Genomic DNA, 16777 nt, shown 5'->3' with positions numbered 1-16777 from the left:
ATTCAGACTACCAGGCTAAGAGAGTCTTAAATCTGCTTTCTGCTCGCTTGTCACTGTTCAATAACTACAATACAGTGCTGTCCATTGCCATGCACTATACTGTACTCAACTGAATTGAATTAAATTAAATGATGACTTGGCTTCTGCACAGATACGCTGATTTCTGCACTAATGCATTTTGATAATTTACTGTATTAAACCGCACGGATGATCAAAAACACAAGTTACTGAAACACAAATTAACGGGAGTCCACTGTATATATACAACAGTATGAAGGCAAGTACCTTCATCAGTGAAATAGTAATCCGTTCTAAAGCGTTATTAGGCGTGTCAATTCCACCAGTGGATGACCTCGGAAACGGTTTCTTTAACAGCATTTTTAAATCTGTTCCAGAAGGTGCGTTTCACATCTAGAAAATAAAAAAAGAGTGAAAGAGGGATTTAAAACATGTTTTCCCCCTGAACTCCCTTATCGATTTCTTGTTTCAGGATTTATTATCAAAATAAAGTTATGCACCAGCACTGTGTCCCTGGAAAGCAGTGTTGCTGTTCTGTTGATAGTGGGACAGCAGGGTTGATAGGGTGAAATAATATTTGCGATCCTGGGGGTGTGAATGTCTAATAAAGATGGACGTTGGGAGGTTCCCTTATAACCACCTACTGTTGCAAGTTGTTGCAAGAGCGTGCCCGTTTATTTCAGACTGCATCAACAAGGGCCTGTGTCGTAGTAAATAAGTTGACCAGGAAAAAAGTTGATCGCGCAAGCGCAGTAAGGCAAGAGTAGACAAAAGTAAGACGGGGCTACAGTTTGATTAAAGGGGAGGTTCACTGCATGGCTTTATTTTTATCTGGCCGTTTTATTTACTAGACTGTATGCTGTTGCGTGTTCGTGCCACTGTATTTTCGTATGAACTTTAAAATGTGTGATCGACGGCTCTTTATACGGTAAAATGTTTTATCCCTGTCTTGTTATGTTTCTATAACGTCGTTGTCAATCTGATGTAGTTTATGTGTGATCGCGGCGATTTATTTATATATTAAATTATTTTACACGTCAAAATGTTGTCAATCTTTAATCAAAATTAAAATGTTTCAGTAATATAATCTGAAGACATGCTGCATCCATCATATTAGTATGACAAGGTCGTATTTTTACATTTTAATATGAGTATAGCTGTAACTTTACTACAGTTTAGACGTGGCAAAACCGCCAGATAAAGAAATTGAATAGTACATAGAGGACCTTGATTTGTCTGCATGTCCTATGTTTGTTTATTTAAAAAAGGTTCTAGGTTTAGGGTTGTGGTTTTTAAATTGGGATAGGGTGAATTAAATTAACCACAAATAGCCAGACGAAAGTTTTTTTTTTTTTTTTAGAAAGGAATTGTGTCGTGTACTCAGGTTGGGAATTGGGAAAAAAAATATCTCATGTTGTTTGCACACAATACATGAACATAAATGCCATATTCTTCGTAAACGTGACAATTGAATTCCTTGCAGTAATATATAGTATTACTAAGGGATAAGATTTGTACTATGTAAAAAAAAAAAAAAAAAAAAAAAAAGGACCCTGTCAAATTCTCTTGTAGGACAAATACAGAAATGAAAAACGTATGCCATGGTAGATATGATTGCTCGTTATGTCTTACATGGTTGTTGCACTACAGGAATTTATAACAAGATAGAGATATATAAAAAAGACATATATAATGAGGAAGAGAGATACCATATCTATGTGTATATCTACATGATTTTAAATCGTGATAATTCACTTTAATTCAATATACTGTATCTTTCTCGTTATATGTCTTACTGGTTGTTGCACTACAGGGATTTACCATTTTAAAATGATGCTGATATACAGTATCCTGCATATACTGTATGATCTCTCTCACAACACAAAATCTTGGTTGGTGTTGAACTACAGGTATTTACCACGGTTTAGCAAAGACGTTAACTCTTTAGTTTTTAATTAATGAATGTATTGTTTCTTCCCACACTTGTAATTGAAATATATGCACTATGATAACCAGTCTCCTGTTCGTTTTCTGTCCTAATTATACAAAGTACTGTATGTAAAAATAAATTAAAGAACAAATATAAAATAATAATACTGTATAAGCAACGTTTTTCAAGTACATCGTGTAATTGATGTGCACCGTGGCCTAGTTAGTAACCGCAGCATGGAGCTTTGAATTTTTTCCATGATTGAAACTAAGTTTAACTTTTGGACAATCGCTCGCATACCTGCTGTCCATACTGTAGTGCTTCCCAAAACAAAAACACCTCCAGAAATGCAAAATAACGTCAATACGTAACACATTTTGCTAGTTAACAGCCTAGGCTCGTTTACATTAGAAACAATGGAACCTCGCCTTTAAATTCTAGAGCTTGATCAACTTATTTCCTGGGACACCGGTGTTAAAGGCACTGGAGGTATGACACAGGCCCGGTTTTTGGGATGGAACCGCATAACAGTCTCGCGTTTTGATTGGTCCATGTCTGTCACATGAATACGTCGTCACACGAGTGAAAAAGCGTGCAGGCATTTTAACATTGTGATCAGATAGAGAGAGTGATCTGCTTTCCACAACCTTACCATTAAAATATAATGTGGTATTACACTATACTGATATAACAAACTATGAGGAATTACTTTATATAAATTATCATGTTATGCACGAATGTAAGAATTGGCTTTCTGTGGTGGTGTACTTTTTTCTTTCAAGTAGCATATATCTATAATCGTTTTTGCGATATATTTTAATATAAAACATATACGCTATTGCAGTTTTGTTACAGGATACATTAGTTTATCTCTAATGTAATCACAGTTTTACATATAGACTGCCCCTGTTTTCATTTACGTCCCAAATTGTGGGCCGCTTTGCTTTTCAGATAATGTCCCAAATTCTGGGCCGCCTTGGTTTTTAGATAACGTCCCAAATTCTGGGCCGCTTTGGTTTTTAGATAACGTCCCAAATTCTGGGCCGCTTTGGTTTTTAGATAACGTCCCAAATTCTGGGCCGCTTTGGTTTTTAGATAACGTCCCAAATTCTGGGCAGCCTTGGTTTTTAGATAACATCCCAAATTCTGGGCCGCTTTGCATTTCCGAATTCAGCCCAGTTTTGGGGAATCAGCTGACAGCCGAGTTTCTAAGTCATGCATGCACAGTTTACCATAAACTGGATCGTGAATTAATTTGAGAGTAACCCTTAGTACATTAATCAAAGTTCATGTATTTTTTACTCTCCCCAGAAATCTTTTTTTTTTTTTTTTTTTAATGAAAAAAACAAAAATGTAAATGTTAAAAAACGTATTTCTTATTACATGAAGAAACTACATTGCACTGAAATAGATACATGAAAATTAATTTAAGCAGTCGTTTTCCTTTATTAAAGGCTAATATTAAAACACATTTTTGGGAAGGAACATGGTATATATTGTTGTGTTTCAGGTTCTTTTTGGACAGAAATGAGACTGCAACTGTGAGTAGATGAAGGCCGTTTACTTTGACAATAATTAAATAATCACAAAATAAAATCATAAAGTGAGGGAAAGGAGACTGGGAGTCGAAAGTGAAAATAAATGATTGTAGTAATTTTTCTTTTACCCTACCCTTCCCAGTCTTTTCCCCGCCCCTCTTGTGCACAAAACCTGAACTCCAATTCCCCTCCACACACGTGTACCACCATGCAACCCTGGCACGCACACACCACCATGCAACCCCTGCACGCATACACCCACCGTAGCAATTCTTTGCAAAATATATTTTCGGGTATTCAGCCCCATTCATGTCTATGGCAGTGTTATAAAACACATTTTCAGGCATATCTCTCGAACCCGAGCACGTAGAACCACCATTCAAAGTGATATAAACTCAGGGGAGCACCCCAAACCACCCCCTAAAAAGGTGTGGTGGTTCACCCAAAAACTCATGTCATGACGAAAAAATTCACTTTGCCAAGCCGTCCTGGCATTTGAACCATGAAAATGGTGACTGCTTGTGCGGGGCCCCATGGGGCCCCAACGCAAAAAAAAATCAAGTTCCTAACCCTAACAGAACCCGAGATACGCCCTGTCAAAAATGTCCAAAAGCTACCCGTTTCGGGGTCATATCTCCATGACCCCGGGGCCTAGAAACCGGGTTGAACTTCCTAGGGTCATGTCTGGGGGCCCTCTTTCACAGGGAGCCACCTGTTTTCAAATGCTACATTTTCAACAAATTTTCACATTTTCAGCATGATGGCATGTCAAGGTTGCATTTCCAATAGCTTTTGAGCTCCAGGTTGGCAAAAAAGTCTAAACTGGTGTCCTTTCTAGCTGGGGACACGTCACTTGGAGGGATCGACAGGGGCCCCGAGGTGGACCTCCATACCGATTTTCAAGTCTTGGGGACCCCCGGAACCCGAGATACAGCACCCTGAAAAATGTCTATGGGAAATCCCATTATAAAACCCCTTTGGGGCAACGCCCACCATCTGGCGGTGGTGTGGCGTTTGAACCCGTGGCTGATGTCTTTCTTTAGCTAAGACTCTTGTGCACGCAAAGAATGTCCTTCTGAGTTTGTTGGCCCAGGGGTCGTGGAGATACGGGTACGAAAAGAGACCACCCCCTTCCCTATGGCAAATCCCATTATAAAAACACCATCGGGGTAAGGCTCAGCTAATGGCGGTCGTGGGTCTTACGAACTCAAAGGAACCCATTTTCTTTAACTAAGATTGTTGTGCATCTAAAAAGAGTACAGAAGCACCAATTTAAGTCCATTCCAAGTGTTTTGTGATCACAGTATCAGCCTGAGTGTATCGGAGCATAGTTTTGCACCAAAAGCGAGCAGAGGCGAAAAAAAGCACTATATACCCTATTCTTTAAAATATCACTTTGCAGTGCAAATTTGAGGAATGCAACCACTTAGCAACTTGCAAATTGGTACTGCAATTTAAAGGCCTGTAGTGTCAGACTGGTAGTGCCTAACTGATTCAAGTGTTTTTGGAATGATTCTTGCAAAGACTGATTTATAAGAAAAAAGAGAGATTGACAAACAGCATTTTGCTTTATATGCAGAAACGGGCAACTACAAGAGGGTGTCAAACAAGCTGTGAATGTCCCAGGAGGCTACAGAGTACCTCTGAGTATGAATCCAGATGCTCGCAGTACCTGTTCTTAGATGTCCGAAACCACTGTATCGCTGTATAACTGTATACCTTATAAATATCACTTTTTATTGTGTATTTGAGGAACACAACCAATTACAAACTTCATTTGAATTGCTGTGCTATCAGAATATCAGTGTATAACTTTGCTGGGTATTGCAGTGTATGCTGGGCATCAGATTATTCTCCATTTTATTGTAACTGAGGTACCGTTCAGTTGAGCGAAAATTGTAAAGGGGTACTCGAGCTGAAACCTCCAGATAGAAGGGGTACAGTTTCAAAAAAAGGTTGAAAACCCCTGACCTACAGTATAAATGATCAGGAATAGACAAGGGAAATGCTGACTAATACAATACAATAGGATTTATTTGAAGTTGTTGAAGGGCACTGGTCTCTTAAACCCAGAAGTTCTGATAAACCCCTATGCCTCATTATATATTGATGGACATTACATAAGCAAATGAGATGACCTTTTTTTTTTTTTTTGGTATACCATGTTCCTAAATGTTTTCTGAGGAGAGTAAAAAATACATTAACTTTGATTCATGTACTCTTAAATGAATTAACGGTCCAGTTTATGGTAAACTGTGCATGCATGACTTAGAAACTCGGCTGTCAGCTAAGCAGAATATCTCAAAAACTGTCCTGAATTCGAAAATGCAGAATTCGGAACGTTATCTGAAAACCAGAGCAGCCCAGAAATTGGGACGTTATCTAAAAACCAAAGCGGCCCAGAATTTGGGATGTTATCTGCAAACCAAATCGGCCCAGAATTTGGGACATTATCTGAAAAGTAAAGCGGCCCAGAATTTGCGACGTAAATGAAAACGGGCAGTCTATATGTAAAACTGTGATTACATTAGAGATAAACTAATGTATCTTTTGTAACAAAACTGCAATAGCGTATATGTTTTATATTAAAATATATCGCAAAAACGATTATAGATATATGCTACTTGAAAGAAAAAAGTACACCACCACAGAAAGCCAATTCTTACATTCGTGCATAACATGATAATTTATATAAAGTAATTCCTCATAGTTTGTTATATCAGTACAGTGTAATACCACATTATATTTTAATGGTAAGGTTGTGGAAAGCAGATCACTCTCTCTATCTGATCACAATGTTAAAAATGCCTGCACGCTTTTCCACTCGTGTGACGACGTATTCATGTGACAGACATGGACCAATCAAAACGTGAGACTGTTAGCGGTTCCATCCCAAAAACCGGGCCTGTGTCAAAGCTCAGGCACTGGGGAAGTTGTTGTTGTGGTTCACTATTACAGATCTACAGGAAGATATTGTAAAAATTACATGGCAAGCACCACATGTACAGTATAGACCGAGTTAATGCAGGTTTATACAAGGCTAATAATGATTTAACAAATAATGTAACATAGATGTTATCAATAAATACATAATTCCTATATTACCTTTAATAGTTTACAACAGACAATAAGAACTCTCTTGAAGGTTTGCTGGTTAGCATGATGTTTACTGTATTTCAAGTTAGTGTTTTATCTCAAAGCGTGAATGGTACTTTCCTTTTTGGCAAGTCGGAAGTTCAGGTTCCCAAATTCCATTTATTCCACATGTAACAGTGTCAGTGCCATTGAGAATATACCCAGGATTACAAGCAAAGGCAATGAAATCCCCATAGTTATAAACTTGTAACGCTTGGCGATCTGGGGTGCCAGGTAAACCTACAATTTTACCATTTATTAATTCTCACCAACCCGCTACTAGGACATACTAGAAAATTCCACTACACCCTATATATCCAGGGGAAAATAGATTGAATTTATTATGTTAACTAAAGAAAGGAAAATACCAGAAACAAGGGTTTAAAAGGCAATGAATAACATTCCACAAATTAACAAGAGTCAATTCGATAGTTACAAAATATTAGTATTTAAATAGTCATTTCATACAATTAAGAGCGCCAACTATTGCACACCCTTAAGTAAATATTGCACATCCAAATAACAGAAGCACTTATTCAGAGGTAGTAGTTATAAATACATATTGCACATGACCAATAGCAACACCTTCAATTAATAAGCAGAGTTGTTAATCAATTTGCACACATTTAAATACATATTGCACATGACCAATAGCAACACCTTCAATTAATAAGCAGAGTTGTTAATCAATTTGCACACATTTAAATACATATTGCACATGACCAATAGCAACACCTTCAATTAATAAGCAGAGTTGTTAATCAATTTGCACACATTTAAATACATATTGCACATGACCAATAGCAACACCTTCAATTAATAAGCAGAGTTGTTAATCAATTTGCACACATTTAAATACATATTGCACATGACCAATAGCAACACCTTCAATTAATAAGCAGAGTTGTTAATCAATTTGCACACATTTAAATACATATTGCACATGACCAATAGCAACACCTTCAATTAATAAGCAGAGTTGTTAATCAATTTGCACACATTTAAATACATATTGCACATGACCAATAGCAACACCTTCAATTAATAAGCAGAGTTGTTAATCAATTTGCACACATTTAAATACATATTGCACATGACCAATAGCAACACCTTCAATTAATAAGCAGAGTTGTTAATCAATTTGCACACATTTAAATACATATTGCACATGACCAATAGCAACACCTTCAATTAATAAGCAGAGTTGTTAATCAATTTGCACACATTTAAATACATATTGCACATGACCAATAGCAACACCTTCAATTAATAAGCAGAGTTGTTAATCAATTTGCACACATTTAAATACATATTGCACATGACCAATAGCAACACCTTCAATTAATAAGCAGAGTTGTTAATCAATTTGCACACATTTAAATACATATTGACAAACCCAAAAAAGAAAAACACATCCATTATGCTCTATGGTTTACAATTCATTTAAAATGTACCTAACTACAGCTACCCCAATGATTCTACATTAGCGCAATTAATGGGTCAAGAACCCGGTAACTAAGTATGTACATATATATATATATAAACAAAACCATAAAGCACCTAGGACGTTGCAGTGCACTGCAAAATAAAAGTACTGACAACAAGACAAATGCATAAATGTTTCAAAACGTATTAATGTTCCTTAAACTATCTCCCCCAACCTCACAACAGGAAAAACAAACAAAGTAATATCTTTGCCAAACGGGAAGGAGTACGTATAATATTTCTTCTGCCGAGTAAAAAAGGAAAAAGAAACCGTCCCGAACTATATACCAGAATCTGTCCTTATTTCGGCCAAAACAATAACAAACTCCTACATCCCGGGAAACCGCAATAACCAACCAGATAAGTCCCCACGCCGTCCAAAATAGCAACAGTCCCAAGATAACAGCACACAGTACAGAATTAATCGCACACGGTTAGTTGCCCAAACACAACAAAATCCAGCAATACTGATAATAGCTTTTCAGAGTCAAACCCGCTTGAAGCTTGCAGCTCCGATTCGCCTGGACGCCATCAACCACGATACCAACACAGCAACAATAGCAGTCTCGTAACTCGAACCATCAGTGCACCTTTCCTCTTGGGTTAAACGAAAAAACAACAGAACTTAAAACCACTGGTTGATCATCCACTTGCAGTTCCCAAATCAGCACGTCTCCATGTTTCTCTTTTTTTCCTCTAAACCCCATTCCCCCTTTTTAACCTCTGCACCGCAAAGAAATCCTCCAACCACATCCCTCCTTGTTTTCCAATTAATATTTAAAGTGACAGTAAGGATTTACACAACACGGAATTATAGGGCACAGCGCTACAAACTGGTACAAATCCAGCTGTTTTATGGCCATTTTCCACTTGAACAGAACAGCAGCCTTTATGATCTGTAATAACAAACAAGCAATGGTCAAACAGATTACCATTAAATAGCTGAAGTATAGATCTAGAAAATATTTAAAGCTGAGTCCGCTACAGTTTGAAATTAAAGCAACATTTTCAATGAAGAAATTGATTAATAACCCATTATCTGCATAAGTATGTATGCGCCTTTGTGAACACTGTACTGTGAACACTACTACAATATTATTTTATTTGTAAACATTTCAGCAAACTTACAAATACGTCTGCAAGAGGTACAGTGACATCATCGTTTCAGACTGAGGTTGTTTTTTTTTGTGTTTGTTTTTTTAAACAGTTCATTATATCTCAGTGGGGAGTGATGTGTTACGTTTGTGTGATGAGGTGGCAGCCGGGGGTCCATCAGAGATCAATCTACCCCTTCTAGAATGACACATCCCTCAAAATCACACAGTTACATCATTAAACAAAGCAATACATACCTTTACATGCTGGAGGAGCACTACTGTAGTTTCCATATTTGGTGCAAACAAGCTCCCTATTACCCACCAGAACCCCTTTATTACACTTGTAGATAATAATTGTGCCAAACGTGACAGTTCCCTGAGGTGGGTTTGTGATTTCACCGTTTACAATCTCTGGAGGGTTTGGACACGTAACAACTATTTTTTAAAATACTTTATTAAATATTTATTTAAAAAAGTCAAAAACATAAAAAAAACATTTCATTGATAAAATATTAATATTAGAAAAGCCAGTTATATGAAAATTCAAGCAGAAAAAAAACAAACCACAATATCAAAAATTCATATTTCCCAGCACACTGAACATTGGTTTGAATCTTTTACAAAAAAGAAAACAATGAAAAACAGTCTGTCTTTGATAGCAGAAAGGGAAGCTATCTTTAACTTCCGGATTACTAATACACACAAAAGAATTAACAGCAAGAATAGCATGTAAAATTCTCCACTGCAGATCACCTGATCTTTCTGGTAATGGTGGCTTGTATAAGGAAGCCCAGGCTGGCTATACATGCTCTTCCACCCCCAACCTCTCTCTCCAAGGAGTATCAGGTAATGACTCAAGCTGTTTCTGATGCTGTGTTTTCAGACTAATTCTATACAGCTTCTTCCCATCTACTGTAGCCAGGGAAATATCTTTAAGAGCTTTAACAGTCAATAGCTTCCCAGGCACATCAGAGTCCAGACTGAGCTCAGGGGAAATATCTAAATCAGGGTCAGGCTGAGGCAGTGTCTTACCAGATAATTTGGAGGCTGCCAGAATGTCTCGAATCAAAAAAAATATTATTAAAAATGGTCAGGTACACAATAAGTTTGATCTGAATGCACCACCTTTCCTATCACAGTCCGTAAACGATTTGCCAGGGCTTTAGAAAATATTTTAGAATCCACACCAATAACTGATACAGGTCTCCAGTTTTTTATATCACACAGATCAGCTTTCTTAGGAAGAAGAGTAAGGACAGCCCTCCTACAACTTTGAGGTAACACTCCTTCTTGTGCACTCTCTCCAAACAACTCCCACAAATCCTCTCCCAACAAAGGCCAAAAAGCTTTATAAAACTCCACTGGGAGACCATTGAGTCCAGGTACTTTGCCATTATTCACCCCTTGGAGGGCATCAGTCAATTCTCCCAAAGTCAAAGGGCTGCCTAACCTTTAGCCTCCTCTTCAGACAATTGAGGAAGATTCTGCAGGAGGCACTGTGGCTCCCCAGTTTTCTTCACAATATCTGCTGAAAACAATTATTTATAAAAGTCCATAGCCACTCTCCTAATCTCCACAGGTTCCCTCAACTCTTGCCTATCTGCTGTCTCCAGGCAATGAATCATTTTACCCTGGGCACTTCTCTTTTCTAGCCCCCCCCCAAAATGTGGTTGGTGCATCCATTTCCACCATATTCTTAAAGTGGGATCTGACTACTGCCCCCTGCACTTTTGTTCCCAACAGATCCACCAACCCCTGCTCACACTAAGACAGACACAACCAGTCGACAGATAGATAGATAGACAGATAGATAGATAGATAGATAGATAGATAGATAGATAGATAGATAGATAGATAGAGGTAACAGGTTGTTTTATTTTGTTAGGATAATTCTAATTCAACATCCTTATGTCTGCACGTTGTGCAAATACATCTTAACTCTCAACATTTCTGAGCTGTATACAGGTATAGGCATTATAATTATTTCAGTATACGGGCAGCAGTGTGGAGTAGTGGTTAGGGCTCTGGACTCTTGACCGGAGGGTCGTGGGTTCAATCCCAGGTGGGGGACACTGCTGCCGTACCCTTGAGCAAGGTACTTTACCAAGATTGCTCCAGTAAAAACCCAACTGTATAAATGAGTATTTGTATGTAAAAAATAATGTGATATCTGTATAATGTGAAATAATGTATAATGTGTATAATGTGATATATTGTAAGTCGCCCTGGATAATGGCGTCTGCTAAGAAATTAATAATAATAATAATAATAATAATAATAATAAATGGCACTGAACCTATTCATATTCGAATATCCATGTAAAAAGAATAAAAGTTAATTTCAATACAGGAAAACAATGACATTGATAAACATATATACACAGGCCTACCGTTAAACTATTCTTATTTAACTCTACATTAAAAACAATATAGAATTGGGTGTTGTGTTAAATACAAGCTGAATTTCACCCCTTCAAGGTGAGAGCGGCCAGTAGCCACTCTGACCTCTCGTGGAGTGCCTATCAGCTTGCATTGTACAACATCCTATACATAAAACAAAATTATGTTTAAAAACTTTTTTTTTTTTTTTTTTAATAAAAACACACAAGCCTACTTACTTTCGCATATAGGAATGGCACCGTCCCAGCCAGCAGCGCGACAGCTTCTGACACCATTGCCTGCCATCTGGAATCTAAAACACAGAAACCCTCAGAATCTCCAATGTTATAATTATTTCTTTATCTAGCTGCAACCAAGTTGTTCATCGCCAGCTTTTAAACCATTGTTGCTTTCAGAAATGTAACTAAAAATAGAGCCCATGGTAATTCATAAAGCTGAAAAACCACAAGGTTCCACGAGTGCTGTCCATATAATCTGTCCAATGTGTGTTGTCCTTTTCTGGTTTGCACAATCACTTTCCTTCATCCCACCTCTGCCACTGACTGACTCACTGTGTGACCCTGAGCAAGTCACTGAACCTCCTTGTGCTCCATACTGCGGATGAGATGTTAAATCAATGTCCTATTATAAGTGACTCTGCATATAATGCACAGTTCACAGCCTACACCTGTAAAGTGCTTTGTGTTGGTGGTCCACTGTGAAAGGCCCTATATTAAAATAAAGATTATTACTATCAAAAACATAAGATTTTCACATGAAAGCCCAGAGGTTAGGCAGTGCTGCATGCACATTTGTCTCTCCAGTCAATTAGAAATCAGAAAAATGACTGCAGCCTGGTTTAAGAATCGACAAGAAATATGGTTAACATATAACTAGGGCTTCTGATTTGCGGTTTTAACCGATAAAACACCTGATACAAAAAAAATGAAAATCGGTGGACAGCCAATAAACATCGGAAAACACCGGAAAAAACTGTGTAAATGGTTAATCAATTCACATTGACTTTACCCTATTCCCATTAAAAAATAAAACCTACTACAAAAATAATAATAAATACATTTCCCAGTGCTGCTGGGCAATGTCCCGCCTTCCTGACTTGCATCTGTCATTGATTCATTCTCAATACTTTAAAACCCGCCCCTGAATGACAGCACATTCCTACATTTCTATTGGAAACTCCGCTTGCGAGATTTAAAACAAGATTACAATCAGGATGGAGGCTTGTTAGCAGGATTTCAAACTGTATTACAGTTCAGATAGCAAGTACTGTCGAGTTACGACTATACATATTTTGACAGAAAAAAAACGCTCAAGCATTTTGGAAAGTAACTTAAAACACTAATTTCATACAGTATATCAAAAACAAAAGCCCCGAAAACAACGATTTACATAAAACTCGAAAATAGCTAAAAATAAGCAATGAAAAATACAATTAATAAAACCCGAAAAACAGAAACATATAACCCATCGAGGATGTAAATACAAGATTAGAACCATGAGTATCACTAAAATGTAGACCAGCACACTGATCCATTTTGATCACAACTGGAGAAGATGCAAATCTTAATGTGTAATTTATATATGAGCACCTGCACTATATCACTGATGACAGGGACATGCTTCCCCAGGACAAGAACAGTAATATTATTATAGTAATAATACATCTCATTACTGGATTATATGCACATACTACCCCAACCTTAATAATCTTGAGCATCAACCACAATATACTCACCCTTCATCACAAACTGCATAAGCCTTGTCTCCAAAAAGAACACCGTCATCAGTATTAAAGTGTCCATTAAGTATCTCTCCTGGACTTCCACATGATCGGCCTAAAAGAAAAAATACAATCAAAATCTGAAATGATTATTTTACACGACAGCATGGCGATGCACTTTCCATTGGAAGTTTCCATCCCTGATGAAACATAAATAATAACATTCTCTAAAAGCTGAAAAACAGTAGTTTAATTGTTCCCTACATTGCACACAAATGTGTATTTCAGTAAATGTTAGTATTCAGCAACACCTGCACTTTAGTACCGTATCTCCATACTTATAAATACTTAGACTGAACTGAATTCCTGATTTATTTTATTAAATGTCCACTTACATAATATCATTAAGACAAATGGAATTGTTTAAGAGAACAAACACCCCTTGCAGACAGTACAAATTCTTAGTAAAAATAACCTTTAGATGGTTAATAAACAGTCAGAGGCATAATCAAATGGTTAATAGCTATTTTCTGTGATTAAGTAGTCTAGCAATATAATAAGACATCATTAAAACAAATATCAAAATCATACTTACGATCACACACCAAGGTCAGATGTGACCACTGTGAACTGGTACAGGTGATTCTTGGAGATCCAGACTTCCGTACATACCCACTCTGACACGTATAACTGATTGTAAATCCGTCAACAAAAGGTCCTTTTGGTTCACCTTCCAGTACGGCATTGGGATAAATTGGAGGATTGCCACATGGTGCTAAAAACATCAAGCAATCCAGTTTAGTGATTTCACCACTACAACTTGTCTTTATTTTTTAAGTTGCTGTGATAAACAAGCCAAGGGATCTTACAACTCTCCTGCTTTTAGACTGCCTTGCCCTTCCGGTGTCATTCACCTTGAGGGTACGCACTGTATGTGTAAAAATACAAGTATGACAAACGCATGTATAAAAAGAAATGGTCAGCCTATATCCCCCCGATTTAGTTGTAGCCCTTCGTTTTCAAACAGCAGAGGATCAGACTTTGAAACCCCAGAAACCCACCTGACATACTGTTGTTAACTGGCAATTACAGGGCAATTTAAAACTACGAGCGGCAGCTAAACTTATATGGAAATCTGGCATGTATCAAGAAGTTAGAAGCCAGAAGAGTCAGAAGAGTTAGAAGAGGTGGCACTAATGATCCTCCTGCCAGACAGCAACGTATAGGCCTGTCAGTGATAGCTGCATACCCCCCATACCATCTGTGATCATTATATGAACTGTACATGGGTAGACCATACAACGATTAATAAAGCTTAAGTTTGGCATTTTACTGAGTCATTGCCCAAGTGGGGGTAGCCATTCTTGTGCTTTGCAAGAAAAAAAAACTCTCATCCCCATTATTATTATTATTATTGTCTTTATTTTCTGTGCACAGTGTACTGTTTCGTTGCACAGTGCTTGGAGGCGACTTTACCACTGCATATTGCTTCATAAAATTAAGTTCTGTTGTTTCCACTGATAAAAAGGAAAGCCTTGTACTTGAACAATCCCACTGGAACCCCCAGAAATTGTATATTGTAGTTACCAGAGCAACGTTTAAAAATGACATCGTCTATGTAACTAAATATCAAAACAAAACACGATTCTAGCGGTCTCACAAATCTGAACTCAACATTAGTTATTATTGTTTTTTTTAAGTATAGCAGTAATCTACCCTGCCTTCAGGAACAATTAGATTGATGTTTGAATGTTTAAATTGAATATATTAATACAGCGGTTCTCAATCTGTGGTCCGCGGAACCACTGGTGGTCCGCCGGCTCCCTTCAGGTGGTCCGTGGAAAGGTTACATAATTACAGAAAGGATGCGGCAGCAGTTTACAGATCCCATTGCAAACCCAAAATTTGAGACCTTAAAAACTCAGCTACAGTACAGGAAGGAAATGCATACATGGAGAATATCTCAAAGCTAAAAAAAAAGGTCTAAACTCTCCGTCGTTGCATTGCATGAACATACGGCTGTATTTGGAGGTATGACACAGGCCCGGTTTTTGAGATGGAACAGCATAACAGTCGTTTGATTGGTCCTTGTTTGTTGGAGGAATATTACATCAAACACGAGTGGGAAAGCTTGGAGGCATTTTAACATTGTCATCGGAGACACAGATAGACCTGCTTTCCAGAACCTTTCAATTAAAATATAATATGGTATTTTGCTGTACAAATATAACAAACTATTGGTGGCTATTACTTGATATAAATTATCATGTTATGCACGAACGTAAGAATTGGCTTTTGTGGTGATGTACTTTTTTCTTTCAGAGAGCATATATCTAATCATTTGCACGATTTATTTTAATTGCAAATACAGTACACCCTCGCTATAATGACCTTCACTATAATGAACCTGGCCCCTGGACCCCAAGTAAATAATAAAAAAATGATAATACAAACACATACTGTCAACATCCCGGTCTGTGTGCACGGGATGCCACCTCCACAGTGAAGTCAACTCTTTTGTCTTACGAAGCGCGCGCTGTGTAACTAAACATCCAAAACGAAAATCATTTTATGTTGCAACAAAGCTGAAAACTATATTGATCGTTTGAAATAAGTAGTAACGCAGGCATATCTCTGTCGTGAATATAGGTTGTCAAAAAGCACTTTTTTGGCTTGTTCAGTAACAATGCGGCAAAGCAAAATTGATTAAAAAAAAAACAACAACAAAACAAAACAAAACAAAACAAAAAAACAACTTGGAGGATCTTATGAACTTTTCATGTCGGGATGATTCGGAATAAAAGCTCAGTTTGGGACTGCCCTGTTCTCAGAGGCTACATCCCAAATTCTAGGCTGCTTTACTTTTCAGATGACGTCCCAAATTCTGGACTGCTATGCGTTTCTGAATTCAGACTAGTTTTTGGGATGTTCTGCTGTGACAGATAACAGCCAGACTGGATCATGAATTCATTTAAGAGTAACCCTGAATCAAAGTTAATGTATTTTTTTACTCTCCCCAGAAAACATATTTTTTGCGAAGAAACAGAAATCAAATTTAAATGTTTTTTTTTTTTTCATTAAAGCAGTCGTTTACCTTTATTAAAGGCTAACATTAAAACACATTTTTGAGAATACTCGTCTATTCCTGATAGTTTAAACTGTAGGCTGTAGGTAATGTTTAAACAGCTGGACTATGCAAATATATATTTTAAAAAAAAAAGTTTTCCTGGGGAGAGTAAAAAAATACATTAGCTTTGATTCAGGGTTAGTCTTAAATGAATTCACAATCCAGTTCTGGTGTACATTTCTTTCGTAAATTGAGTACTCTTGACCAGCCCAATTATGCACTGAAAAATATAATTCCCAAGCATTTGTGTTTTATTCGATTTCATTACGTTTTTTCCCCCCAATGTAGGTTTTCCTTCTACTTCTAGTGATGAAATGAATGTCACTCA

At 37.3% G+C, this 16777-nt stretch overlaps 1 protein-coding gene across 1 annotated transcript in view; it reads right to left on the bottom strand.

The window, feature by feature from the left end:
* LOC131702145 (complement receptor type 1-like) overlaps window positions 1-16777 on the bottom strand; it is a 67704-nt gene that overhangs the window by 23802 nt on the left and 27125 nt on the right. The window contains exons 7-9 of the mRNA XM_059004250.1: window positions 13918-14097; window positions 13338-13437; window positions 11821-11894 (exon numbers count right to left, since the gene is read on the bottom strand). Coding sequence (XP_058860233.1) covers window positions 11821-11894; window positions 13338-13437; window positions 13918-14097 — 354 coding nt within the window. The remainder of the gene's footprint in view (window positions 1-11820; window positions 11895-13337; window positions 13438-13917; window positions 14098-16777) is intronic.

Source organism: Acipenser ruthenus, chromosome 29 (assembly GCF_902713425.1).
Source record: "Acipenser ruthenus chromosome 29, fAciRut3.2 maternal haplotype, whole genome shotgun sequence".
Lineage (NCBI taxonomy): Eukaryota > Metazoa > Chordata > Actinopteri > Acipenseriformes > Acipenseridae > Acipenser > Acipenser ruthenus.
Note: the sequence above shows the minus strand (reverse complement) of the source record. Positions and strands in the feature narration are given on the sequence as shown.